The sequence below is a fragment of the Chenopodium quinoa genome, unplaced genomic scaffold (assembly GCF_001683475.1).
Source record: "Chenopodium quinoa cultivar QQ74 unplaced genomic scaffold, ASM168347v1, whole genome shotgun sequence".
Lineage (NCBI taxonomy): Eukaryota > Viridiplantae > Streptophyta > Magnoliopsida > Caryophyllales > Amaranthaceae > Chenopodium > Chenopodium quinoa.
In genome coordinates this window covers 3,596,817-3,624,141 of record NW_018743691.1, presented here as the reverse complement: position 1 = coordinate 3,624,141, position 27,325 = coordinate 3,596,817, and the positions used below count along the sequence as shown (strand labels likewise).

At 32.5% G+C, this 27,325-nt stretch overlaps 3 protein-coding genes and 1 pseudogene across 3 annotated transcripts; 2 read left to right on the top strand and 2 right to left on the bottom strand.

Moving 5' to 3' along the window:
• Positions 1-78: 78 nt before the first annotated feature.
• Positions 79-3,959, bottom strand: LOC110683792. The gene is made up of 2 exons (XM_021860206.1): positions 3,675-3,959; positions 79-386 (listed from the first exon to the last, which is right to left on the bottom strand). The coding sequence occupies exons 1-2, from the start codon at positions 3,840-3,842 to the stop codon at positions 339-341; spliced, it is 216 nt and encodes a 71-aa protein (XP_021715898.1). The 5' UTR covers positions 3,843-3,959; the 3' UTR covers positions 79-338.
• A 4,742-nt stretch (positions 3,960-8,701) lies between these two features.
• On the top strand, positions 8,702-15,401 carry LOC110683791 (methyl-CpG-binding domain-containing protein 2-like). Its single transcript, XM_021860205.1, has 5 exons — positions 8,702-9,091; positions 9,190-9,754; positions 11,696-11,749; positions 11,910-12,079; positions 14,825-15,401. Exons 2-5 carry the CDS (start codon positions 9,243-9,245, stop codon positions 15,043-15,045), a joined length of 957 nt encoding a protein of 318 aa, XP_021715897.1. The 5' UTR covers positions 8,702-9,091; positions 9,190-9,242; the 3' UTR covers positions 15,046-15,401.
• Positions 15,402-17,459: 2,058 nt separating this feature from the next.
• On the top strand, positions 17,460-18,155 carry LOC110683905. Its single transcript, XM_021860310.1, has one exon. It carries the CDS (start codon positions 17,460-17,462, stop codon positions 18,153-18,155), a length of 696 nt encoding a protein of 231 aa, XP_021716002.1.
• Positions 18,156-24,736: 6,581 nt separating this feature from the next.
• Positions 24,737-27,030, bottom strand: LOC110683904 (annotated as a pseudogene).
• Positions 27,031-27,325: the final 295 nt, after the last annotated feature.

Here is a 27,325-nt window from a genome sequence, read left to right as displayed (position 1 = left end):
TTTTTTTGAGTTAAGTCTCACACTAATCCTTCCAATTTATCAAAATACCTTTTCACTTTCTAAAATCGTGAGCAAAAATTAAGCAAAAAGGGAAAGGATGCGTATTTGCAAATAGGGAGCAAAATTACATGCTTCATTACAGGAGTAAGAAGAATAGCAACAAAACCTTTAAGATCTCCAACGATGATCAGAGTTCAGTTCAAAGCAGATGAATATAAAATCTACAAGGGAAATCAAGAGACAGAAATAGCCATTGTTGAAAAGCAATTGTCCTGGTGCCTAACAAAGTCTTGTTTTGTGTGTTTAAACACCATTATTACACAAGATACCAGCAATACTCATATGAATTTCCTGTATGGTCTCCCAGCATCCTCGTCTTGCATGTGCTGCACAATCATAATTAACATAGTCAAGAAATGGTAATCAAACAATGCTACTCCGTTCATCCACGTAATAAAAGGCATCAAATAAATACAAACAATTTCTTTTGGAAACACTCAGATAACTACGATTCTGCTCAGACATGGTGTACTATGGTAGCAACTGGTGATTTACCAAATGCTAACTTAAATTAGATAACACTACATGGAGTTCCCAAGAATCCCAACTTATGATTACTCAAGAAGTGCACATAGAACAGCAACTAAACTACAACAAAACATCGCTTTCTTTGTTGATATCCAACACTATCTGCGGTAAGGTTAGGGGTGTTCATGAGCCTAGCTGGCTAGTGAACTATTGGAGCTCAGCTCGAAAACTTTGCTCAACTTGAAAAATTCGTGAACCGGCTCAAAGTACTTTTAATTACTACTGTATATTTTACATGCTATTACCATTTCTTTAATTTTTGGAAGGGGGAAAAAAAAAGACATCTTATTTAACATAGGTCAAAGGCAAAAGCTATACATTCCTGTGACACAGAGAGCCCCCATGGTAGAAAAAAGCAAGAATAATTACCAACTTTGAAAAAAAATTACAAGTAAAGCAGGCACACAAAACAAAACTTTCCCATTACCTTTTCCTAGCCAATATACAAAGTATTAGTTTCAGATTTGTGTCCTGATAGTGTGCTGCACTTTAAAACCAATCATTTAACTTAATGTAATATCAATGAGGTTAAAGACATTCCCTTAAACAAGCCCTTGAATCTCGACCACTTAACGAATCAGATCCAATAATACGCCTAGATGACTTACACCCATCCTATTACCAGTATAACTCCAACCCCAAGCCTCAAAGCACTTACCTCAGAAGCATTTAAGTTACAGACTATAGAATACCCCTTTCATATGTCCAACATGATGTCTACTAAAAGTCTAAAACCTTAAAAGCTACCAGGTCCTGCCATTAAAGAACCACCAGTTTAACTTATTTCCAGTCATATAGAGGAAGCTTAATAAGGCCATGATAATTCATAACTGTTCAAGCCCTTTGAGTGCAAAAGCCATTTATGAACAGGGATATATAACAAATAAACAATAGAATTAAACTCCAATAAGTCTAATACTTGGACCTGTACCCATACTCAACAATGTCAGACTAGTGACACTGACATTTAAAGGCTTTACATTTCCTTGTTACGCTTCGAGGAACATACCCACGTATCCATATAAGTTTGAGGCAAATTATAAACCACATACAGCAAGGTAAATTCAAGAGTTTGAGTGTTAAGACATTCCAAAATTTCCAATATCCAAAATTAAAACATAATGAGAACCTTACAAATCAAATATTTTGAGCTGACCCATATTGCCAATTGGATTTATTTAATGCCTTCTTAGGATAAAGTGGAAGGAGAAAGTCTCTTTGATAACTTTTTACCAAGTAAAAGGAACAGAATGAGTGTGTCACAAACAAAACTAGACAATTTAAGATTATATATTTACAGTGTCATAGATAAAAGGATTAAACCTGTAAATTTATAAGCAGCCTAGGGTCAGAACGAATTTCAATACCCCTTTCCCAGTCCCTAGCTATATGAGACATGTGTACTACGCAAAAGTTTGTATCTTGGGATTGATGAATGTTGCACCTAACCAAGGAAATGCTGAATAGAAACTATATAGTATAAAACTATAAAGCACTAGAAAATTTGGTGTTCGTTTGGTAGTTCTCTTAGATATTGTGATGTAACTTTTCAAGTTCACTATTTGTTGTAGAGATAACCAATTGTATCAAACCCCTCTCTCATGTCTCATCTCCACTTCCATCTTAAACAGACACAATCCCCGGAAGCCCACAACCACTGTAAGCTTCCTTTAAAACAACCACGTAACTCAACAAATAGAGAATGTTGAATAGAAACTATATGGTATAAAGCACTAGAGAATTTGGTGGTTGTTTGGTAGTTCTCTTAGATATTGTGATTTAACTTTTCAAGTTCACTATTTGTTGTAGAGATAACCAATTGTATCAAACCCCTCTCTCATGTCTCATCTCCACTTCCATCTTAAACAGACACAATCCCTGGAAGCCCACAACCACAGTTAGCTTCCTTTAACACAACCACGTAACTCAACAAATCAAAACTATTCAGTACAAATATTACATTTTAAACCTTATTCACTAGTGAAGCTCCACAGGTGAATGAACCAAAGTTCAATGATACAGATCAGCAATATACGGCCATTGCTTTTGAAGTTAGATGAACAAGAGCATTAAAGGCAAAATCGAGTTTTTTATAAACCCATATAGAGGTAGAAGGAAGTTTTTATCAGAAGCTCATACCGAAAATAAGCGAAGTCGTTTGGATCAAAAGGTTAACAGAAGAAGGCTGCATATAGTGCCCTTGTTAGCTTTAAGAGCAGGGCGATTTTACTCCCTTGAAAAATAGTTCTTGCCCAGTATCACATTTTCTACTCCAACCAGAATCAGATAGAAGAATTTTGGAAACCAATTTCCCTAGAAATTTGATTCTAGCCAACCAAACCAAACCTAGTCATGCTCTTTTAAGAATTTCTGCAAATCTAGCGACTACTTAAACCCAAAAACTTGAATCACCAAGTATGACGCCTTCGATTCAATATATTCTGGCAATTTAATCAAGATGAACCAACCTCGATTAACAACCTGAATCGAAACAGACATAAGATGCCATTTGATTCCCCTTTTCACCTCCCAAGCACATACCATTGGAAACAAAACTCCAACAACATGACACAAACACCCTATGGAAAAATACGGAACCATAGTCGGCTAACCTACTCTTGCTGATTATTAGCCCAACGAACAACCCCGACTAACAACTACCATTGGTACAGACATCAGAATTCAATTGATTCCCAATTCAGCCTGCCAAACAAACACTAATCCAAACCAAACTCCAGCAGCATGTACAATTTCTCTTCAAATTACGAAACTTTTTCTCTATAATCCATGAATGCTGCAGTTATTTCTTGCAAATCCCACGATTCCCTTCCCAAATTACATAGAACAACACAAGCTCAACGAAACAAACAAACAGCAAATTACAACATTTAAATTTAAAAACTGATCAAATCAAACCCAATTCATTTCAATCCCTAGATTCGAATTTGACCCACATTTGGTAAGATCCCAAAACCCTAATCCCATAAATCAGAAAACAAAATCAAATTGCAACAAATCAAATGACAAATTCAGAACAATATCAACAAATCAAAATCCATTAAATAAGTGAGAGAAAGAAGAGTTACAAATTCACGGACGATTCCCTTGTAAACCAAAACAGGAAGAGCAATCCCGAAGATACCAATGAGAGCAAAATTACGACGAGTCCATCTGAAATTGTGCTCAAGATTTTCTCTAGCAGAACCCCATTCTTCAATGAATTTGTTCTTCGATGCTTCCATACCTCCCCCCATTTTTCTTCTCCTTTTCTTTCTTTCTCTCTCCTCAAACCTTTCACCACTTCTAGAGTTGAAGAAGACCTGCTATTTCTGAGTTCACTATTGCTGAGATTTGATGATGGATTTGTTATTTGGTTTAAATGACATAGTGCAATAGGCCCAGTTGTTGTTGTGCTTAAAGCTCACCATGGGTTAACCCGTCCGAATGAGTCGTGTATTCGTGATCGAACTTTTACTTTTTTGGAATGGTTCGATTTGGATTGGATCGGATTGGTTTCGAGTTTGACATGGTTAAAAATAATAACTTCATTCGTACTTCTTAACTGCAACGTTAAGGATTGTGCGTTAATAGCATAAAATCTCAAACATTGTGATTAGAAAAGAGCGGAGGGAGTAATGACTCTTGGGTCTTGTCTAGTTCACCTTATTTTTACTTATTTCAAAAAAAAAAATAAGTTCAGATCAGATCAGACCATAAAAAATAAGTTCAGATCAGATCATCGTTTTATGTACAATTTTTATCGCTAAATATCTCTAATTTCTTAATGAAAAAAAATTATGAAAATTACATATTAATAAAATACACATTATTACGAATCTAATAAGATCCCACTTGATATATTTTTACCTTACAGATTATTGTACAATTAATGTCAAAGATTGGTCAACTCAGATAATAAAATCAGATTAGACCAGACCAAATCAGATCAGAGTAGACCATATCAGATAAGTAAAAATCAGGTAAACTAAACAGGGCCTTAGTTTGACTGTGAAGGTCTTGACTTAACTTATACTTCCTATGAGGTTTGGGATAGGTTGGTTTCATGATTATTGATTGAACATAATTTGTTGGTTCAAAGAGCATATTTGAAATGATCTTATAAGGGTATTTTTTAGAACTTAAGCTGATCATATTTTGCTTGATTTGATCTATTATCAACATGTTTAGTTTCTTGGTAACTATTTGTTTATTATTCCGTCTGTTTCAAAAAAAAATTCTCCATTAGAATCATGACATTATTTGTAAGAAAAAAGAATATTTTAAATTACACATAATATATAAAAGGAAATATAAATTATTACATAATCATATATATATATACACACACCCACCAACAGCTCTTTTTTTTTTTTTGCTCTATAAAATGAGCCCAATCTATTAACTATTACTAAAACAAGGGGTGTTATTAATTCCTTAAAGTGTCCTACGTGTCAAGCTCTCATTAAAAAATTTCCCTCCAAATTCACTTATGATGTCATCAATTTATTTACTACCTCCGGTCCAAATTACTCGCAATATTGGGGTATTATTTGTGAGATATAAAATATTCCAAAATTGCGAGTAATTTGGACCAGAGGTGGTATTTTTTAAAAAAAAAAAAATTTCCCTTTCTTTTTACTTGCTAGCTTTTAAGATTAAGTAGGTTTAAAACAAAAAAATACGAAAGTTGACTTTGGCATCAATATTGTTGTATACTCATTACTACTTAGCTTGTGAATCTTTCAATATACAACAACATTAGATGTTGATAGCTAATAATATACATTTTTTAAGCTTCCACTCTAATTTAAACATATAAGCACAATAGATAATGAAACATTAAATGTATTTTGTCTAACCATCATTTTAGAACATTTTATATTAAATTGTATTAAATATTAAAATGCAACAATAAATAATAAACATTTTTAAAAAAGGACTATATACATGTTTTTTTTTTAAATATTTGTATACCAATTTTTTTATTTTATTTTTTTTAAAGCAAGCCAAGTTACTTTAAAATGATATCAACAACAAAATATATAAAAGAAATATGGAAAAATTATTTATCACCATCGTGCAACGCACGGGTGCTATACTAGTATTAAGGTATTTTGAAACAATTTTTATGAAAGTGAATATTTTACTCTCTTCTAAATCAAAGTGTGTAAAGATGAATATTACAAAATCCAATAGGAAAAAAAAACTACAAAATCTCAGAACTCATCACAACCCAAAATAATCCAAATCTTCAACCTTAGGGCATGTTCTCATACGTTTATTTTCAGTTCAGTCCAGCTCAGCTCAGTTCAGTTCAGTTCAATTCAGCTCCTAATTTCATTCTCTTATAAAATATTCATTTCAGTTTAGTTCAGCTCAGCTCAAATCAGTTCTATTCAATTCAGTTGAGTTCAGGCTATGAGAACAGGCCCTTACTATTCTAACCTTTCAGTTTAGTTCAGCTCAGCTCAGTTCAGTTCTATTCAATTCAGCTGAGTTCAGTCTATGAGAACAGACCCTTACTATAGTTCAGCTCAGTTCAGTTCTATTCAATTCAGCTGAGTTCAGTCTATGAGAACCGGCCCTTACTATTCTAACCTTTCAATTGATCTCAACTCAGGTTTAGATACAAATTTTCAACAATTTCTCGAAATATGGTTCACAAAATATCAATTTCTCAAATTTCGAATTATTGTGTATGTCTTAATTAACGACTAATTACTTACTAATTAAATAATATAATGCATTAATTTCAAACATAAGTCATTTTATTCAATTAATGTATGCTAAATTTATTATTACCAAGTACATTAGTTATATATGATAGGTTTTAAGAAAGGGATTGTGTGGTGGGGTTGGGTAAAAGTAGGAGAGAGAAAATGTAAAATAAAAAAATTGAGGTTAACTATTGGGGTATATTGGTTATTATTATTAAATTGGTATAAGAGTGGTTAGAGCATGCACAGCGGATAACCATTATGCATGGTTATTAAGAGAGAGAAAGTAGGAAAATAATTAAAAATTGAGGAGAGAGAAAATTTTGGAGCAAAATTCTTGTAATCGGGTTATTGTTGTAACCGGTTATGAAGGGTGATTATTGAATTAAAAAACACCACTTTTTGAGTTTAAGTTTTGTCCTTGGTGATGTGGCACAAGGAGATTGAGACATCCATTTATTTGATGAACAATTGAGATTCACTCTGAATTTATAACTGTTGTAATTTTTGTAACGACCATAATTTTTAAAATACAATTCTAAAAATAAAATTAAAATACTATCGGCTCTATTTTATTCTCCTCTATAAAATGAGGTCAATATTGAAAGGGAATAATACTCTTTTGTTAATCAAAGTGAATTTTTATGAGTCATTTTATCTAATTAATGTATGTTAATAAATAAATATTAGTGTTGATTGAATATTACCAAGTGCATTAGTTATGATAGAATTTAAGATATAGATTGTGTAGTGGGGTTGGGTAAAAGTAAGAGAGAGAAAATGTATAACCAAAAAGTTGTTGTTAACTATTGGAATACATTGGTTATTAAATAGGTATAAGAGTGGTTATGGATGAGATGGAAGATAGAGAAATTAATAAAATAATCTATAACCACAATGGTTGTGGGCAACCATTGTGTTTACTCTTATAGGTGAGGTGGAAGATGGAGAAATTGTTAAAATAAGTAATAACCACAATGGTTGCCCACAACCATTGTGTTTGCTCTAATAGAGATAAATATATAGGGTATTTTGACTTTTTATTTATGAATAAATAGGGATAATTTGGATTTTTCCACATTTTGTTATAATATTAAGGCATGTTCTCATACGTTTATTTTCAGTTCAGTTCAGTTCAGCTCCTAATTTCCTTATCTTATAAAATATTCATTTCAATTCAGTTTAGTTTAGTTCAGTTCAGTCTATGAGAACAGACCCTTAGTCACTTTCTTTCCCTCTCCTGGAGCTACGTACTTCACCACCACTTTTAAGATTTCCAGCCAGAATCGTTGTGGCGATTTGTAAAAGCCTTTCCTTAAGAGGTTAGTTTGGTCCCAGTTTATATGTTTTGCTACTATGATGTCTTTTGTTCGACTGGCCGATAGATTACGGAGGGATTCGTCATGGTCATAGGAGGGGAGGGAATTTAGAGAGAAGAAAATATTAACTACTTCCTCGGTCTCTAAAAGAATGATCCAATTGAGCAATTTTTACGGATATTAATAAATTTAGGGCGTATTCTCTTCCGCTAAATTTTAGTTTTGTTCAGTTCAATTCCTAATTTCCTTCTCTTATAAACAATTTATTTGAGCTCTATTCGGTTCAATTCAGTCCCAATCAGTTTTGTTGAGTTCACTTGTTTTCAGTAAATCGAAAGAGGTCCTAACATTACCGTTTAAAGAAAGTTATATATTAATCAGACACTCTGTACTACAAAAGATTATTAAATGCATAAATCCATAATTTTGTCACTCTAAAATGACAAACAAGTACCTTAAAAGAGATGAGTCAATTGTTTTTTGAAATATGGATAACGAACATCTTCTCCCACCCAGTCAAATTAGGCCTTTGTGTTTAATACAGTACTTAAAAAAAATCCTCAAAAGATGTGCTATTAGTCCCTATTATTGAGTAATATTTTATCATTTATTTGCACAAAACAAGCTAACATAAATCCACAACAAAATCAAGTCAAATAAAACATCCCTACTTATAATAATATAACCTGAAGAAATCCTCACTTAATTAATGTTACTCGGTATCACATACTTAATTGCATGAGTAAATCAGTACTCCGTTATATCCTTATAAATTACAGAATAATGCGTAATAAAGTACTCGTATAATAATTAAATCTCATTTACATTATTAGTGGTATTTTATAATTGGATAATCTCTCAAACAATTATCAATAACATATAATACAAATGATTTGCTAATGGACGCCCACATTTAAAATATTGCCTAAAATGAAATATTAATTTGAAAAAGTATGACAAAAACACGCATCAATCGGTATAATTAATGTTCATTTAATTTAATTTTTATACTTTTAGCTCGCTTATTAAACGCATTCAGACCGTTTATTAGCTTTTGCTAAATACAAAATATGGAGTAAAATAATTAAATTTTATCTACATCACCGTACTCCGTAGTGATTAGTCATTCGATTACGGAGCACGAAAATGAACCATTAGTCATCCTCTAACATTCAAATAAACAAACTTTCATCACCCATTCTCATTTCGCCCCATTTCTTTCTCTCTTTTCATTTTCTCTCTCCTATTTTGTTCTGTCTTTTATCACACCACCTCCCTCCATACCCTTTCCCTCTCTCCCCCTGTTTCCCGCAGTTTTTCTCCATTTCCTGCTACTCCCATCATCAAATCCCTAAATCAATCAAAACAAAAAAAACCCTTTTCAAATTCATCAATATATTGTTTCAATTGATTCATTTGAACTCCTGCAACAAACACAGCAGAAGGATCAATTTTTTTTGATAATCAGTAATTTCTCCAGATCTTAAAATTCTGTTTTCTGGGTATTTCTGGGTTTATTTCAATCAATTTTCTAACAATTTTTCTATTTTTTTTTGCTGTTGCAGGTAAATTTCAGCTTCTGGGTTTTAAAATTTCAAAAAACAAAAACCAGATAAAAATGCAGGAAGAAAACCCCAGTTCAAATCCAGTCATATTATCTTCAGATGATGAAGAAGAACCCATTAAAAACGACTATCAAATAGTCTTATATGATCCAACAAAGGCAAATGCAAACAACAACCTAGCCATGGCCGTAGCCGAACCCGAACCCGATCCGATACATTGGAAACCGCCATTGATGCAAAATTCAGGAGGAGGGGGAGGAGGAGCTCAAAGAGTGTTACCAGCAGTTGGTTCATTTACAGTTCAATGTGCTATGTGCTTCAAATGGAGGCTTATACCAACAAAGGAGAAATATGAGGAGATTAGAGAACATATTTTACAGCAACCATTTACATGTGATTTAGCTAAGGAATGGAGGGGTGATATTTGTTGTGATACTCCTACTGATATTGAGCAGGATAATAGTAGATTGTGGGCTATTGATAAACCTAATATTTCTCAGCCTCCTCCTGGTTGGGAAAGGGAGCTTAGGATTCGCGGTGAAGGCTGCTCTAAATTTGCTGATGTGTATGTTTTTTCTCTCTTATTTTACTTTATTTTTTAAATTTTTTGTTTTAATTTTTTTTGGGTGTTCTTATTTGATTTGTATTTTGTTATGAAATTGGTTGAAATGTGATTACTGGGGATTTTGAACTTGTTTTTGTTTTGGGGGGTTTGTGATGGAATATGTATGTTATTTGATTCATTAGTGTTAGTAAGGGGCAGTGATGTAGACGGGATTTTCGTAATTGGGTACGACTTTTTGAGACTTTACTACTAAGCTAGTTGTATCCATAATGAATATGCTGTTTGATTAAGGGTTTTGGCCTTTTGGGTATTGTTCAGTATTTTGAATTTTTAGGATAGTGATGTAGACAGAATTTGGTTTCAGACTTAGACACTACCTTTGGAGATTTTGATAACTAAGCTAGTTTATTATTTCTTTGTGTTTGGTTTGGTGTGAATTTGGTGTGCACATTTCAACTTTGTAGTAGTTAGTTGTTGCTAAATGATCAATTTCTCATGTTCATTTGTTGTTTTTTACTTCTACTTTTCTATGATCTGATTGCATGTGAGTTGTGTTTATGGTGGACCTTTTGGCTATACTGGTGGCTGGTTACCAAATCTCTAAGGAATCTTTGGCTGGTTGCTTTCATGTGTTGTTAGACGTTGCTTGTACTTGTGCTTTGATCATTCTCTTGGTTGTTGGTGGTCTGTTTATTCATCTACAAGATTATTTTATTCTATGCTTTTTATCTGGATTTGCCGTCATGGGTAGAGGATGCACTTTGTAGCCGTCATCTGTAATAAATATCTGGAGTATCCGAGTGTAGATTTTGGAATATCTCACTGATCATGATCTTGAATGCAAGTTGGAAAGTAAATCTAGGTGTCTCGTGCCTTAGAGCAATGACTTCTATACTCAAATCTATCTAGCATGCTTCATTTACCGATAATTGATCATGTAGAAGTGTTGGGCTGCTATCAAATGTTATTATTTGCCTTTGGTATGTCATGGGGATCACATTAAGCACCAAGGACCACTGAGGCACTGAATAGCAAGTTGGTATCTTCTTGTGAAGTAAGTCATATTCTAGTTGCTGAGAGCTGCATGCTTGCTTATTGCAACCTTATCAAGTGGGTGACTCAGAAGGGAATCATAATGACCGTAATCCTCCCATAAGATATCTTGGTGTTCCTTCTATATACACCAGATTCTTTAGGAGCACTTAATGATAATTATCATGTCATACACCAGATTCCCATAAGGTAACTTGGATTTCTACATGAAACTCGAGCCCTTGTCAATTAACAATTTAAAACATCAATATTAAGAGACCAAAATAGATGACCAGTGGGAATGGTTTTGGGAAGAGAGTTTCTGTTTGATCTGCGGGGTAGAGGTTAGGAAAAGTGAAGTTATATTCTGCTTGGTACTGGCATGTAAAAAGGTTACTTTCCTTGCCCTGTTTATGTCTGATTGATTATTATCTTTCTCTTTTCCTCAGCTTGCTCGTCTATAAAAGGTGGGTTTAGCTTGGCCATCTTCCCTAAACTTGATACCGCTTAGCATTTTTCATGTTGAATTAGAATTTGTATGTGTATGGCCGTTTGGGCCTGACCTGCACAATTCTTCCCATATTAGATTAGGTTAGCCTATCTAGATTCTATCACAGTTCATATATACATTATACATATGCTGATAAGGTAATTCAAGTCAGGATTATTATTGAAAGGGGAGGCTGATTTATACGGATGTGAATGTTGTATATGCTACACCATACGATGGCATTTTTTCATATCATTGACTAGCTTATGCTGTAACTTCTTGTTGCCTTATCTGCTTGAGGCCAATCGAGTTATGTTGTTTTAATCGACTTTATTTATTTATTAATTTGTTTTTTTTTTAATTTTTTAAATTTTTTAATTTTTATTATCATGGCTAATAAATCTGAATAACAATTTCAGGTACTATATCGCACCAACTGGTAAGAGACTTCGGTCAATGGTTGAGGTTCAGAGGTATGTTTCTGGCTTTCTGCTATCCTCTTCATTTTTGAGATTATCTTCTTTACTAGGTATTTATAAATTTATTTGTAGTGTCTGTCCTGTACTTATTACTTGTGTGCAAATGTTCGTTCTAAAGCTATATCCTTAACTCCTATGTTTTAATTTTGTGCAGATACTTGTTGGAGCATCCAGAATACATTATGCAAGGAGTGACACTATCCCAGTTTTCATTTCAAATTCCTAAGCCTCTGCAAGAGAATTATGTCAGAAAGCGCGCTGCTCGTTCACCTATGCCTGATGGCTCCAATTTTGGGATGGCAAGACCTCTCCAGACCATTGCAGGTATACACGGTTTGATAATTTTGGGTGTTAATAGCAAGTTAATGACAATTTACAGTTTCATCAGAGTATTGTTTCTTCTAATCGAATGTACCAAGTATTTGTTCTATGTTTTGAAAGGAAAATTAAGAAAAAGCAAACGATACATAAGGGAAACTAATCTGACAGCGAATAGTGATGACTGATGCCTGTAACATTCCTAAAAACACTCACTATATACTTATTTTTTTCATTGATTATATTTATCTGAATATCAAATTGAATATGGTGTTTCCATAGTAAATGTCTATCTATGACCGTCAAAGATAATGTCAGTATGCTAGGGAAATGTGAATAAGATAACATCATACTCTATATATGGTGTCTGTGATGATACATGCTATAGATTCATTACTATCTATGGCCATTAAAGGTAATTTCGGTATGCTAGGGAAATACAAATAAGATTACGTTCTCTAAATGATAGGAATGGGGGCAGGCTGGAATATATTACTTTTTATGTACCCTGCTGTATTAATTACTGATCTGCACTGTAAACTGGAAGCTGTAATCTTTCTTTGTCCCTTTTTATATATGACTGTAAGTCATAACTAATAGTCAAGGAATTAGCAGTGTCACAGCTGTGTAACGGGCTAACAGCTTTATGCGCTGCATGATCTGAGTCTATGCAAAACTAAGAAAGTAGTATTCTAGCTGAAGACAAATAGTTAGGTGGTGAAAGGTGGCATAACTATAACCTCACATTGAAGCATGGATGCATGTATATTGTCTTCCTTAAAAATTTGACTGTTTACTTATGAGCTCTCTTTGTTTGTTTGGTGAGGTCTAATTTCTTGCGTTGCTACCTGTTGAATTATATTTGTGGTGGGGGGAGGGGGGGGGGGGTGGTGGTGGTGTTTTAACAGTGCAGTAGATAAATATAATCCTGAATTTATCTGCCAGTTGATGGCAGGATATCCATGTTCTAACTGGCTTTAGTTTGTGGAGGCTTGATTTTTTGTTTGTCTTAATTGCTTCATGGATGCCTTCGAGAGCTTTGTTGGAAAGCTTTGATGATTAGTAACAAGCAAATTAGCGAACACTAGGTTTGATGAAACTATCCCTATCTGATACAAACATGAAAAGCTATTGTGTCTGCCTGTTGATATTGTTGCATTTCTAGTTGACTATGTTTAAAATACTTCCTTGTAAATAAGGTACAGTGTTTCGATAAACAACCTTGTATTTTCTGCCTTTGTGTACTTTGGAATACTAAATGAGCAATTTGCAATGTTGAATAGCTATTTAATGGAAGAACTCAACATTAGGATCATGTTAGCTTGCTCTTAATGGGTTGAAAAGGCTAAATTGAAAAGGAAGCCTAGTATGTCTTGTGGATACTAAAAAAAAAAAAAAAAAAGGAAGATATAGGCCCTGTTTGGTAGTTAGCTTATTGGGGGTATATTAGCTTATTTGATTAATTTTAACTGATTGACTAGTCAAACAAGCTAATACAAGTGTTTGGTACTAAGCTTATTGAAAGAGCTTATTCCACTAAATAAGCTCTTTTTGAAAAAGCTCATTTTAGGAGCTTTTTCAATTAGCTTATTCATTAATTATTGTGAAATTACACTTATAACCTCATTTAATTTAAAATCCTATCTAAACTACCTACCCCACAATTAGCTTATTGGTCATTTCACATACTCAATCACCTTTAAGCTATCAGCTATTTACCAAACACTTTTATATAATCAGTTAATACAATAAGTTAGTCAAATCAGTTAATAAAATCAGCTAGTCAAAATCAGCTAACTCAATCAGCTTCAGCTTTCAGCTTTCAGCTTTTTCCCAAACAGGGCCATAATCTAGTTGCATGATATTTACACTCTTCTTTAGTTTGCCTTTGACATCCTATCCATAGTTGGATATGATCTGCAAAATCTGCCATTCCAACTTATTAGCTGAACTTGAAGTATCCACGGCCACAATTCAAACAACTCAGACAAGCTGAGTCCATATAACTTGAAATGCGAGTGATCTTGAATTGTGATTGGAGGGCGCAATAAGGCGTACTTACTGACAAGGAGAGAACTCAAAGAATGGCGCACTATAGTGTCTGCAACAGTCTGTTCAGCTGTGGGAGGATGTGATACTATGGTATTTTTGATTTATTGCTTGCTGCAGATGGGTCTGGGTCTATTAAGGGCATGCACACAAGGGTTTATTCTACTAGATGTGCTTATTTCTCTTGTTCCGGTATTGTTTGCTGCAGATATGGGTCTGGACAGGGTAATTTAAACTAAAATGATGAAAAGTACTCCTTGGTACCTTTCTAAAGGAATAGTAAAATCATAAGGTGGCTTTCGCTCATTAAGTCACCGTTGAATATGAAATTCTTGTGCTAGGTTCTTAATTATCCTTCATTCACAAAATCACAATCATATTTTGTTGTAAATAGTGTCGTAGTCAAACTGATTTTGGTAGGTTTTGCGTACTTTTGTTGCTTGAATTAATCTCTTTTAAATTATAACAAAATCTATTAGTATTGCTGAATGGCTATGTTTATATACTGTTTTGGTCTTGCATAGTTTGGCGTTCCCTGTGTTTCATGATTTGCTTGATATGGTTATAATCGGCATTATGAGCTGCTCTAGTGTATTATTCTTGCTTTGTAAGCAACACTTATGACTTATCCCAATGTTCTGATTGTTTAATTGATCTGTCCTTTACCCCACACAAATAATGTATTCTGTGCTGTCTTTGCAGCGAGTCCTTTATCATGGGCTGCCCCAGATGATGCTTCAGCCTTACAGATTAGTCGACCTGGGCCATATGGCTTTTCGGCCAACACTGGTACTCCGCCAGCAAGAAAGAAGGCTCGGCCATCAGCAAATCACACACATAGCAGCATTCCATTGCAGCACAATCCACATAAATTCAAGATCAAAGGTCCCCGCCTACCTCCGAATGGTGTCTATGACCTGTGAGTTTTTAGGAGCTCCACATTTTGGGATACAATTAGTTTAGAAATGTGTTATATATAGCCTTTGCATATGGTATGTCCTACACAGTGTGGTTCAAGGAAGTGAAATATGATTTTTTTGTGAACTCATTAAAGATTTAGAAAGTTGATGAAAAAATGAGGATGGGGGGATTTGATGAGGGAGTGTTTCAAACTAGCCTTTTGGTGATTTCTTTTGCTCAAGCTGTAATACCCTATGGTTTCAAACAAAGAAATGAGGAAAGTATATCTAATGGAATAGCTTTCAAACTACATTTTCCATTGATTCCAAAATATGGTATATATAATTACAGAGATACTCCATCCGTTTTTAAATACTTATTCTAATTCTACTTTTTGCACCATTCATTTAACCTACTTTGACTAATGTTTGTGATTTATACATAATAAAATACGTAGTACATAGTTATGTAGGTACTTGTTGGAATCGTCTCAATGCATAGATGATTAATTTTCAATTGTTAAAATTTATACTTATTGATAATTAAAGATATTATTGATTAAATATTAGCATTGGTATACGTGTCCAGAAGAAACGAAGCATATACTTAAAAACGAAGGGAGTATTGAAATGAGGAGAGATGGTGGAGGCCCATGGTGGAGAGAATGAATAAGTGATGTTGGCAAAATGTGGGGTTGCTCTCTAATTCACTTTTACATTTCAAAGAAAACTTAGGCTTGTTCACACTTACTGAACTGATTGGAGTTGGATTGAAATAAAATGAGTTGAACTGATTGGAGCTGAACTGAACTTAGTTGAAATGAATATTTTATGAGAGAGGGAAATTAGAAGCTGAACTGAACTGAACTGATTGGAGCCGAACTGAATTGAATTGAACTGAAATTAAGTAAATGTAAATAGACCCTTATTCTAATCTGTTATACTAATAAAGATTATGGGATTAGAAAATGATTTTTAAATAAAACTTATCCTAGTCGGTTTCATCCATATATATAAATCAAACAAAGGAAAATGGGAGCAGAAATTGATTTTTCCTACAGATTATGTACTACCCTTTCGTCTCTAAATATTTTCCCCATGTACCAAAATTATGTATCCCTAAGAGATTGTCCCTTATGCTATACTAAGTATTTGATTATGGGGGTTACACTTGCTTGCGCTTATTACACTTATACTCTCTCCGTCTCATAATATAGTTCTTCTTTGTGTTTTTTCACGTTATTTAAGAAATAAGAGGAGAAAACCGACGAATTACATTAATAAAATTGAAAAGTAAAATCATAGACAAAAGTTAGAGAGAGAAAGTTGAAAAATATACAAGACATGTGCAAAATTCAAGGGTAAACTAGAAAGTACAATGAATAAAGTTAAAAAAGTGGAGATATAATGATCTTTACATACTATCCAAAAATAGAAACACGAACAATATTTTGAATATTAAAAATAGAAAAGCAGGAATTATATTATGGGACGGAGTGAATACAAGGTTTTTAATACTCTTGCCAGGTCAACTAACTTAGGCATTGAAGGAGTTTCCTCATAGCATGGGCATTGGTGAGTCACAAGCCTACTCACAACACTATCTCTCTTCTTCTGAGCTACCTTACCATTGCATACAGTGACTCGTTACATACTCACAAAGAGGGGAAGCAACGTCTGCTGATGCTCTGATGAGTAACTGACATATGCATGGGCTTTGCTGACTCTTTTATAAAGGAATTTCATATTTATTTGTTGGTCCAATTACCACATGACAACTCATCCAAATTGTTGAACATTTGCATGAGATGTTGTTTTAGTCCAACAGCTCTCCAACGGCTCTATTATTTGGAGCACTTTCGTGTTGATATTATTACTCTAACGGTAATTTTTCACTTCATTTAAACATATTTCCAAAAAATAATTTCACCAACGGTATAATTATAATTTTATCTATAAATAGAGCCTAATATTGATATAGTTTTTCACCCTTAAAATTTCACTCTTCTTTTTTTCATTATAAAAATATTTTGTGATTATGGATCTTAATAATCCTAATTACGGAAGTGGTTCCTCTCAAAATAATCCAAATAACCAATCTTCCAATTCTCCAAATTTTCAAAGTAATTTTCATTTTGATCCAAATAACCCTAATAATCCAAATGCTCAAAGGATGTTATTTTATAACATTCCTAACCAACCAACGCATCCAAACCAACAATTTGTACAACAATTCCCAAATCAATTTCCAAACCAAAATTACACCCAACAATTCTCAAACCAATTTTTAAACCAAAATTTGCAACAAATTCCCCAAAATTACTATGGATACTTGAGCGGCTCCTCCGTGAAAGTTATGCTCGTGGATTTCCTGGTATGATGGCAGCATTGATTGCATGCATTGGGAGTGGAAAAATTGTCCGCGTGCATGGAAAGGAATGTATCAAGGTAGAAGTAAAACAGCAACAGTGATCTTGGAGGCTGTTGCTTCGCAAGACTTGTGGATATGGCACGCTTTTTTTGGAACCCCGGGTTCTTGTAATGATATAAATGTCCTCCAACGGTCGCCGGTGTTCTCTAATATATGTGAGGGAAAAGCTCCAGAGGTTACCTTCAATGTCAACGGAAATACATACAATATGGGTTATTATCTTACAGACGGTATCTATCCGAAATGGGCAACATTTATCCCAGCAATCAAACATCCACAAACTGGTAAGCACAAATTATTTACCAAGAAGCAAGAGAGTTATCGAAAGGACGTTGAACGTGCCTTTGGAGTGTTACAAGCTCGATTTGCAATAATACGTCAACCAAGTCTAGCATGGTCGACCGAAATTTTATGGAAAATTGTAATGGCTTGTATTATCATGCATAATATGATTGTTGAAGATGAGCGAGATGGATATTTGCATTATGATGCAACTGAATTTATCAATGATCAGCCGCAAAATGTAGCTGAATCATCAACTAGTAACAACAACCAACCATTTACTGTGAGAAGTGGACAATTGGATAGGCTCAATCTAAATGGTTATATGGAAAATAGAAATAATGTTCGTGATAGGGAGACCCATAATGCACTAAAGAATGACTTGGTTGAACATATATGGGGACGTTTCGGCAACGAATGAAGAGATGACAAAAGTCGCTGTTAATGAATATTGTATTTTAAATTTTAATGGATGTCTTTGCTAAATAAACTATGTTATTAATATATTGTATTATTTTTGTACTTTTCATTTCAAATATTAGAAATTTTTATTTATTAATATTGTACTATTTATAATGCTCTAATTAAAAAGAAAAAAAAATTAAAAATGTCTAACTTTTTTTAATTAATTATGTAAGTTCAAAAATTACAAATAAATAATAGAGATTAATACATGTTTTAAAAAATATAAAATAAAACAAGAGTGAGAAAGAGAAAATGATGGGGTAGTTAGGAGAGAGAATGGTGAGTAACCTCACCATTGTAGATAAATAAATAAGGTGACTCACACTAGTAGTTTAAGATAGTGGAAGGTGAGGTGGAAGATGATTTGGAAAAAAGATAAATAAAAAAGATAGTTGAAAGTGAGATGGAGAATGGTGAGTAACCTCACCAATGCCCATGCTCTCAGACACCCCAAGTATATTCTGTGCAGGTTTTCTCGGCCCAACTTACTTGGACCAAGCTAGTCTTTAGCCTACACTACAAAAGCCATCACCCACGCTACAACCTACAAGAGTAGTCATTGTTATTAGTTAATTACGGGAGACAATTCTTATCACCTAAATTATTTTCCTAATATATTGCTTACAGTGAATATTTAAAGTGCTTGAGTTTTACTCATACTATCTAAAGGAGTAAAGGGTAAGAAAAAAAAAAAAAGGGGGTAAGAAAAAAAAAAAAAAAAAATTAGGATCCCCTCCTTGCAAGGGGTGAGGGACAGAGGAAGTATGTGTTGAAAGCTTGGAACAAATATGATATAATCAACCTTCAATCTACCTTTTAAGTTGCCATACCATATTTTTGCCTTTTTTCCACAATTAATCTTTTGCTCTATTGCAAAAAATATGGTTCAAACTTTAAAATCTTTAACCATAAAATACTTATAATCTCGAGAGTGAGAAATAGCTCAAGTGGTTAGAGTTTTCCTCCCGGTTCCAGGAGATCATGGGATCGATTCTCACCCTAGCCCTTGTGTCTCTCTAAACACCAAAAAAAAATACTTATAATCTATAGGAAATAATATAGTCAATTGATCTGGTTGGATTCGTCTTATTATATATTTTATTAATATTAATATCTAATTTTAAATAAATTTACACATAAAAATAGAGATAAAACTGTTTTAAGACGTGATCTTGAAAACCGCAAAAAAATCAAATGAAGCAAAATATTAGGGAAAGAGGGATTAACATGTAAAGAACTATATACTACGTATACTTTGTGAATTGGGTCGAATTTGAGTTCTATATGTCCCTACTTCCTAGCTACAGTTACGAGTACTCTCTAGCTAATTTAAATCTTTGCAGTTGCGAGACTCATATTTGTTCTTCAATACTTCAACATGAATATGGACAGTTAGGGTCTGAACTCAGCTAAACTGAACTGAATATTTTATAAGAGAAGAAAATTAGGAGCTGAACTGAACTGAAAATAAACGTATGAGAACAGACCCTTAATACTCCATAATGACTATAAAATTTGAAGAGTTTTCATTTTTAATTTTAGCCATAAATTTAAGGTTGCCAGTTGTGGTTGCTTATATACATACACACACGCTTAGGACATGTTCAGCTCACTTTATATTTACTTATTTCAGATCAAATTAGGAAAAATATGTGCGGTTTTGTTATTATAAATATCTTTAGTTTTGTAATGAAAAAATTTATGAAAATTACATATTAAAAAAAAAACATATATTATGAATCTAACAAAAATTCACTGGATATATTTTTTATTTACAGATGATTGTACAAATAAGGTCAAAGTTTAGTCAAATTAATTAAACAATCATATAAGATAAGATCATATTAGGTCAGTTCAGATCATATAAGCAAAAATAAGGTGAACTAAACAAACCTTTATACGTATGATAAGGGAAGGACCGAAGGAGAAGTTGTGAACAAAAGAGGAATTTATGTTATTACCTGTTTTTTTGATACATAACTTGCGATGAGTCAAAACTTTGACTATCAATATCTTCAAAGGAAGCGTGGCTACAACTTGGGGGAAAGGGGTGGCTGCAGCTGGGGAGGGGCGACAAGAGTGAAGGGGAAGGGTGGCTGGTGTGGCAAGTTGGGTTAGGGAAGAGATATCTTTCTTTTTTTATTTTTTTGACCAATCTCATTATAACACGCGTTTAATTTAGGGGTGAGCATGGGACGGGTACCCGTACTGTTACTAACGGTTCGGGTACCAGATACCAATATCACTAAAAGTGATATCCATAAACCGAACCGATAAGTTCGGGTACCCGGATTTTTCGGATCGGTTATCGGGTACCCAATAAGGTATCCAGTAGTGATAATTAAACTTAATAAATTAGTTATTATGATATTTTTTAGGAAAATTTGCAAATTGCAGCCATTTAAAGTTCGTATTTTGCAAATTGCAGCCATTTAAATTTTTTTTTGCAAATTGCAGCCCAAAAGTTCGTATAAATTGTAAATTGCAGCCCGATTCAATTTTTTCATCGGTTTACAAGTTGAAAAATCTTCGGTTAAGGTTTTAGGGGTCATTTTAGCCCTTAAGGCGAATTGAGCTCGGAATTATCAAAAAAATAACATAAGTATCTCGTTTTGCATAACAAAATTGTATCGATTTGTGGGAAACTGTAAATATGAGACACTTACGTTATTTTTTTGCTAATTCCGAGCTCAATTCGGGCTCCTAAGGGCTAAAATGACCCCTAAAACCTTAACCGAAGATTTTTCAACATGTAAACCGATGAAAAAATTGAATCGGGCTGCAATTTACAATTTATACGAACTTTTGGGCTGCAATTTGCAAAAAAAATTTTAAATGGCTGCAATTTGCAAAATAAGAACTTTAAATGGCTGTAATTTGCAAATTTTCCTATTTTTTAACACTAATTAACAACAATACCACATGATCTTGACCAAATTATTCATAATATTACTAATCGTTGATATTATATAGTGATGATGAAGTAAAGTAAGAGTTTAAATATTGGAATAATAGATTTAAGTAGGAAAAAAAACAAAAAATTGTTTATCGGATCGAAACGGGCAACCGTTAATTTTAAAATGATACCCAAAAACCATACCCAATAACAAATTATCGAAACAATTACCCGAATCGTTATAGTTATCGGATCCGGTACTCTAATTTTCGGAATGGTAACAGAACGGGTTTTCGGTTTTTCAGGTAGTTTTGCTCAGCCCTAATACAATTTACGTGCTACAATACGTTGATGACCAATTGAGATTGATAAAAGAAAATGCAAATAAAAGTTGAGATTTTTATTAACAACCAAAAAAAAAAAAAAATAAAAAAAAAAAAAAATCATATCAGCCAAATTTGAGTTTATTAAAACCAAATTTTTCCAAAAAAACAAAAAACAAATTTTTTTCTGAAAAGATAAAAATGGAAATAATAACAATTCAATATCCCTTTATTACAATATCTAACAAACAATAATAAAGACAATGATATTAAAAGACAATGGCCATGTTTGGTAATTGGCTTTTTGGTTAGTTTTTGGCTTTTTAGGTGGTCAAACAACCAAAAAATATGTTTGGTAATTGGCTTTTTAGTCAGCGAAAAAGCTGGCTTTTAAGCCAAAATGAAAAAGCTGTTTTGAGTAGCTTTTTTGTTGGCTTGTTGGCCCACAAATTATCTAATAAACAACCAACAACCAACAATTAATTTACCAAGCACTTGTATAAACAGCTAGCTTAAACAACCAATTTCAAAAGCCATTATAAACAGCCAAACATTCCAACTGGTCAAACAAGCCAAGTGAACCGGCCAACAACCAACCACCAACAGCCATTTGCCAAACAAGGCCAATGACAAAAATCCACTATAAAACATACTGACATACACATTAGATTTATTTTCAAGAATAGTCCAATCACCATAGATTCAACGTGCTTAAAAGGAGGCCCCATGAAAGTACCACCAGTGCCATGCATAGGAGGCCCCATGAAGTTTTCATTCTAAATTATTTCAGATCAGATTAAAAAAAAAAAAAATTCATATTAGATCAAATTAGAAAAAATATGTGCGGGTTTTTTGGTCGTAATTATCTTTAATTTCGTAATGAAAAAATTTATGAAACTTACATATTAATAATAATAAAAAAAAAATATTATTACGAATCTAACAAAGTTCTACTTAATCTAATTTTTATTTATAGATTATCATATACATAAGGTCAAAGTTTAGCCAAATTAGACATTCAGATCAGATCAGATCAGCAAAAATAAAGTGAAGTAACTAAACAACTCTGATTCAATATCCCTTTATTACAATATTCCTTTATTACAATATCTAACAAAGTTTGGTAGATCCTCATTCTATGTGTGATTTTTACTTTTTTTAGTTTCTTTGGGTTTTAGCATAATCAATTCTTGTGTTCTTATTTTCTTTATGCATCTTTACTTTTGTTAGATTTAATTTAGTTATTTTGCAACCTATTTTCCACGACCAATCCTACGTACAAAATTGATAGGCGTGTTGAGTACATAACAAAAATAAACCTTACTAGTCCACTAATGTGTAGATAGACATGTAAGGATCGAATCTCAAGAGATTATGGTTTGACTAATTAAACAGACTCAAATAAATACTAAGCAAGTTAACCAAAACAATAGTGAGAACTAATAACTAAAGGACTAATTAAAGCGATTAAATCTAAATAATATAATAAATCGAATGCTTATAAAAACATCAAAGATCAAGCATCACCACGAATATAATTAACGCAATAGTAATTCTACCCTTAACATATAATTCGATTGATTAATGAGGAAAAGTAATACCTAAATAGTACCAATGGTCTCTCCCGAGTTGTCAATGGCTTCCCTAATCACAATCAAATTAAACCTACTTCCGTGGAATCATGTAAATGAAAGACTTTGAGCGCATTACTCTAACTTCCTAATCATCTATTCAACTACTCCCGTGATGAACTTGATATCAATTTTAATGGATATAACCTTTAATCGCAATTGAAAGGTTTGGGATCTTGAGTCTCGATCAAGAAATGTTAAGCAACTCGAGCTTAAAACTTAACCTAGGCCAAGAATACACAAGCACAAGCTTACGTAAAACTTTATAAATTTCAAATTGACAAACTTATTAAGAGCCTAAATGCCATTATATAGGCTACAAATAAGTAAAAGTTTATTGACCGGCTTGATTCATTTACACCCATATTGATGACCAATTGCGATTGATTAAAGAAAATGCAAGTAAAAGTTGAGATTTTTATTAAAAAAAAAAATCATATCAGCCAAATTTAAGTTTATTAAAACCAAATTTTTCCAAAAAAAAAAAAAAAAAAAAAAATCAAAAAACAATTTTTTTTTTCCTCAAAATATAAAAATGGAAACAATAACACTGACAATTCAATATGCCTTTATTACAATATCTAACAAACGATAATAAAGACAATGATATTCAAAGACAATAACAAAAACCCACTATAAAACATACACATTATATTTATTTTTCAAGAATAGTCCAATCACCATAGATCCAACGTGCTTAAAAGGAGGCCCCATGAAAGTACCACCAGTGCCATGGATTATAGGAGGCCCCATGAAGTTTTCATTTAAAATTATTTCAAATCAAATTAAAAAAAAAAGTTCATATCATATCAAATTAGAAAAAAATATATGTGGGTTTTTTTTTTTATCGTAAATATCTTTAATTTCGTAATAAAAAAAAATTATGAAACTTACATATTAATTAAAAAAAAATTATTACGAATCTAACAAAGTTCCATTTAGGGCATGTTCTCATACGTTGAATTTCAGTTCAATTCAGTTTATTTTCAGTTCAGTTCAGTTTATGTCTAATGATATTGCTAATGATATAAAGCCAAATTTAATTCTTTAAGCTCTTATTACAACGACAATAATAATAATAATAATAATAATAATAATAATAATAATAATAATAATATTTAATAATAATAATAATAATATAATAATAATAATAATAATAACAACAATAACAAAACAATAATAATAACAATAATTTCGTTCCAGCTTTTACTTTTTTATTTTTTATTTTTATTATTGTGTTAATTTTTTACAAAGTGTTTTGTGTTCTTTTGTCATAATAATATTTTATTTTTTTAATTAAATAGTATATGTTTTTAAAATGTTTTGGGGTTTTATGTTTTTAATATATTTTCCATAAATATTATAATTATATAGTATATTTTTCTTAAATATTTTAATATGTATATTTATATATACACATATTTATAATAATAAATAATCAAAGACCATATCACTAATCAGTAGTTAAAAATCACTAATTAATAAGTCAAGTTCAGTTCAGTTTAGTTTCAGTTCAGTTCAATTAATTTTCAGTTCAGTTCAGTTCAGCTGAGTTCAGCGTATGAGAACAAGCCCTTAATCTAATTTTTATTTATAGATTATCATACACATACGATCAAAATTTAGCCAAATTAGACATTCAGATCAGATCAGATCAAATAAGTAAAAATAAAGTCATCAACCAACTAAACAAGCTCTTATTCAATATCCCTTTATTACAATATCTGACAAACGGTAATAAAGGCAGTATTATTTATTCAACAATAATAAAGACAATAATAAAAACCCACTACAAAACATTACACATTAGATTTATTTTTCAAGAATATGCCAATGACCATAGATCCATCGTGCTTGAAAGGAGTGATCATGAACGTACCATCAGTGCCATGAACCATAGGAGGCCCCATGAAAATCTCCGAACCCCACCCAAAATCGACTCCCGAACACCCGAGGTTCAACCAACTTATAGCCTCTACTCTATTACCATCATCGTAGCAACATGGGGGGCTATATTGTTTTCCTCTATCTTCGAAAAATTGATGATTAATTAGATCTTTTTGGCTTTTTAACATGTTGATTTATTCCAAAATGAACTTGTGATTCACCTTGTTTGTGGCTTCTCTTATCTTGTTACAAGTATAGCTTAGAGGTTTCGACATGATCTCCCCTGCCGAACTTTGTATGTGAACGTTAACAACAGCATTGCCATAATAGCTGCATGATTATATGTAAGATATTAAACTAAAGATCATATATGTTTTAATTTCTACCAACAACAATAGGGTTCCGAACTTCCGAAAGAATCAAAACTAATTTTATTTAATATATTTTTTTTGAAACAATTATTTAATTAACTTTAGTTAATTTAGTGAAAATCTTATTTTATTTTATTTTATTTTAAATATCTATTTTAGTATTTGCAACTAACCATTCTTATTTCATTTCTTGTTTGCCAATGCTCAATATTAACAATTTATCATTAAGTACATATATTGAATTTTATTTATATTATTTATTTATTTTTTAAAGAAAGGGAAATGTGAGAGTGAGAAAAGTAAGTGAGCGTGATAACTTTGTAATCTAATAATCTACTGTCATTTATAGTAGTGTGTCAATTGTTCTGAAATAACCAAATGAGAGAAGCAAGCAAGTGTGCCAATAGTGTCCTTAAACTCCATCATTTAGTCATTTACAACAGCTGCATGATTATATGTAAGAAATTAAATTAAAAATCATGTTTTCTACCAACAACAAATCAACAATATATAGTAATATAGGGTTTCAAAACTAACTTTATTGCTAGAAAAAAAGAAGGAAGTGTATATGGAGTATATATTATGTAGTAAATTAGTAATTAGAACCTTGATGGTAATGGCGGATCCAAACGACGACGTGCATCAACAACATCAATCAATTTGGTAATGTCTCCCTTGAGTTGTCGTGCCTTGCACATATATTTCCACACATAAGTTCTTTAGTTAGGAGTTTAAAAATCGGAGTCACATTATTTCCCAACAATTAATTCCCTATCCCTAGTTGGCTAAAATATTTCATGCTTCCACCTTCATCAACTTCTTCTCTAATTACACTATACTCATCTACGCCCTCATCAACTAGAAAGATACGTCGATCTAGTAGAGGTGCAACCTCTAGGGGCTCGCCACGAGTGAGCCGTGCCCAATCCTTTACAAAACGGAATGCACTCAACCCGTCTGCCACAATATGTGACATAGCAAGCCCAACACTAAGACCACCACATGCAAATCTAGTAATTTGCACGGACAACAAAGGAAGGTCTTGGATTGGACGTCCACAATAATCTATTTCAGGTAATAGATTATAAAACTTATCACTAGATGAGTAAAAATCACCAAAATCTGAGATTTTCATGGTAGACTCTACCTCAATAAGCTCGGCACCTAGTGCATTACACTCGAGCTTGAATCGACCACCTCCTATCCAACCTAACCGGCCGGCTAGAGGATAATAAGGAACCAAGACACGACTCAAGGAGTTTTTAAGAGTCTCGACGATTTTGTTGGTTGATGTAACACATAAATTGTTTTGAATCGGTTTATCGTAGAAGTAAACTACGTACGCATGTGTCATGACTGAAATGTGATCAAGTATTGATAGGGGAAGAAGGCCATTCCATGTTGGTTCAGCTGGTTTTACTGTGTGTATTGAGATGGTTCTCATTTTTTTTTTTTTTTTGTAATTGAAGTGGCTTATTATGGAATAATAAAACTATTTTTATACGAAAAGTTATGGAATACTCCTATATATAACTCTTAGCTTTAGGCCTTCGGTGATTTCTTACCATTGATTCATTATCCATCTATAGTCTTATATAGAGCCAAATTGCTTGTCACGCAGCTCACGCTCACGCTCACGCCCAGATAATCGTTTATTATATATTTATTTATAAGGTTTCAAAAAATATATATATATATTTATTTATACACTTTTTTTTTTATTTTTTTTATTTATTATTTTTTTTTTTATACTTCTGTTTTTTAAAATAGTACAGTACCTGATATTACCTCCATTTTTCCAAGTCTTGCTCACTTTTCATTTAACCCCGTTTTTAAAATTCTACTCACTGACCTCAAAAAAAAAAAAAAAAAATCTACTCACTTTATTATTATTATTATTATTATTATTATTATTATTATTATTATTATTATTATATCTCAAAAACAAAAGTCATACAACCTACAATAAATTAGTGGGAAGCCGAGATACAATCTGGGCCCCCACTCCTCTATCTATA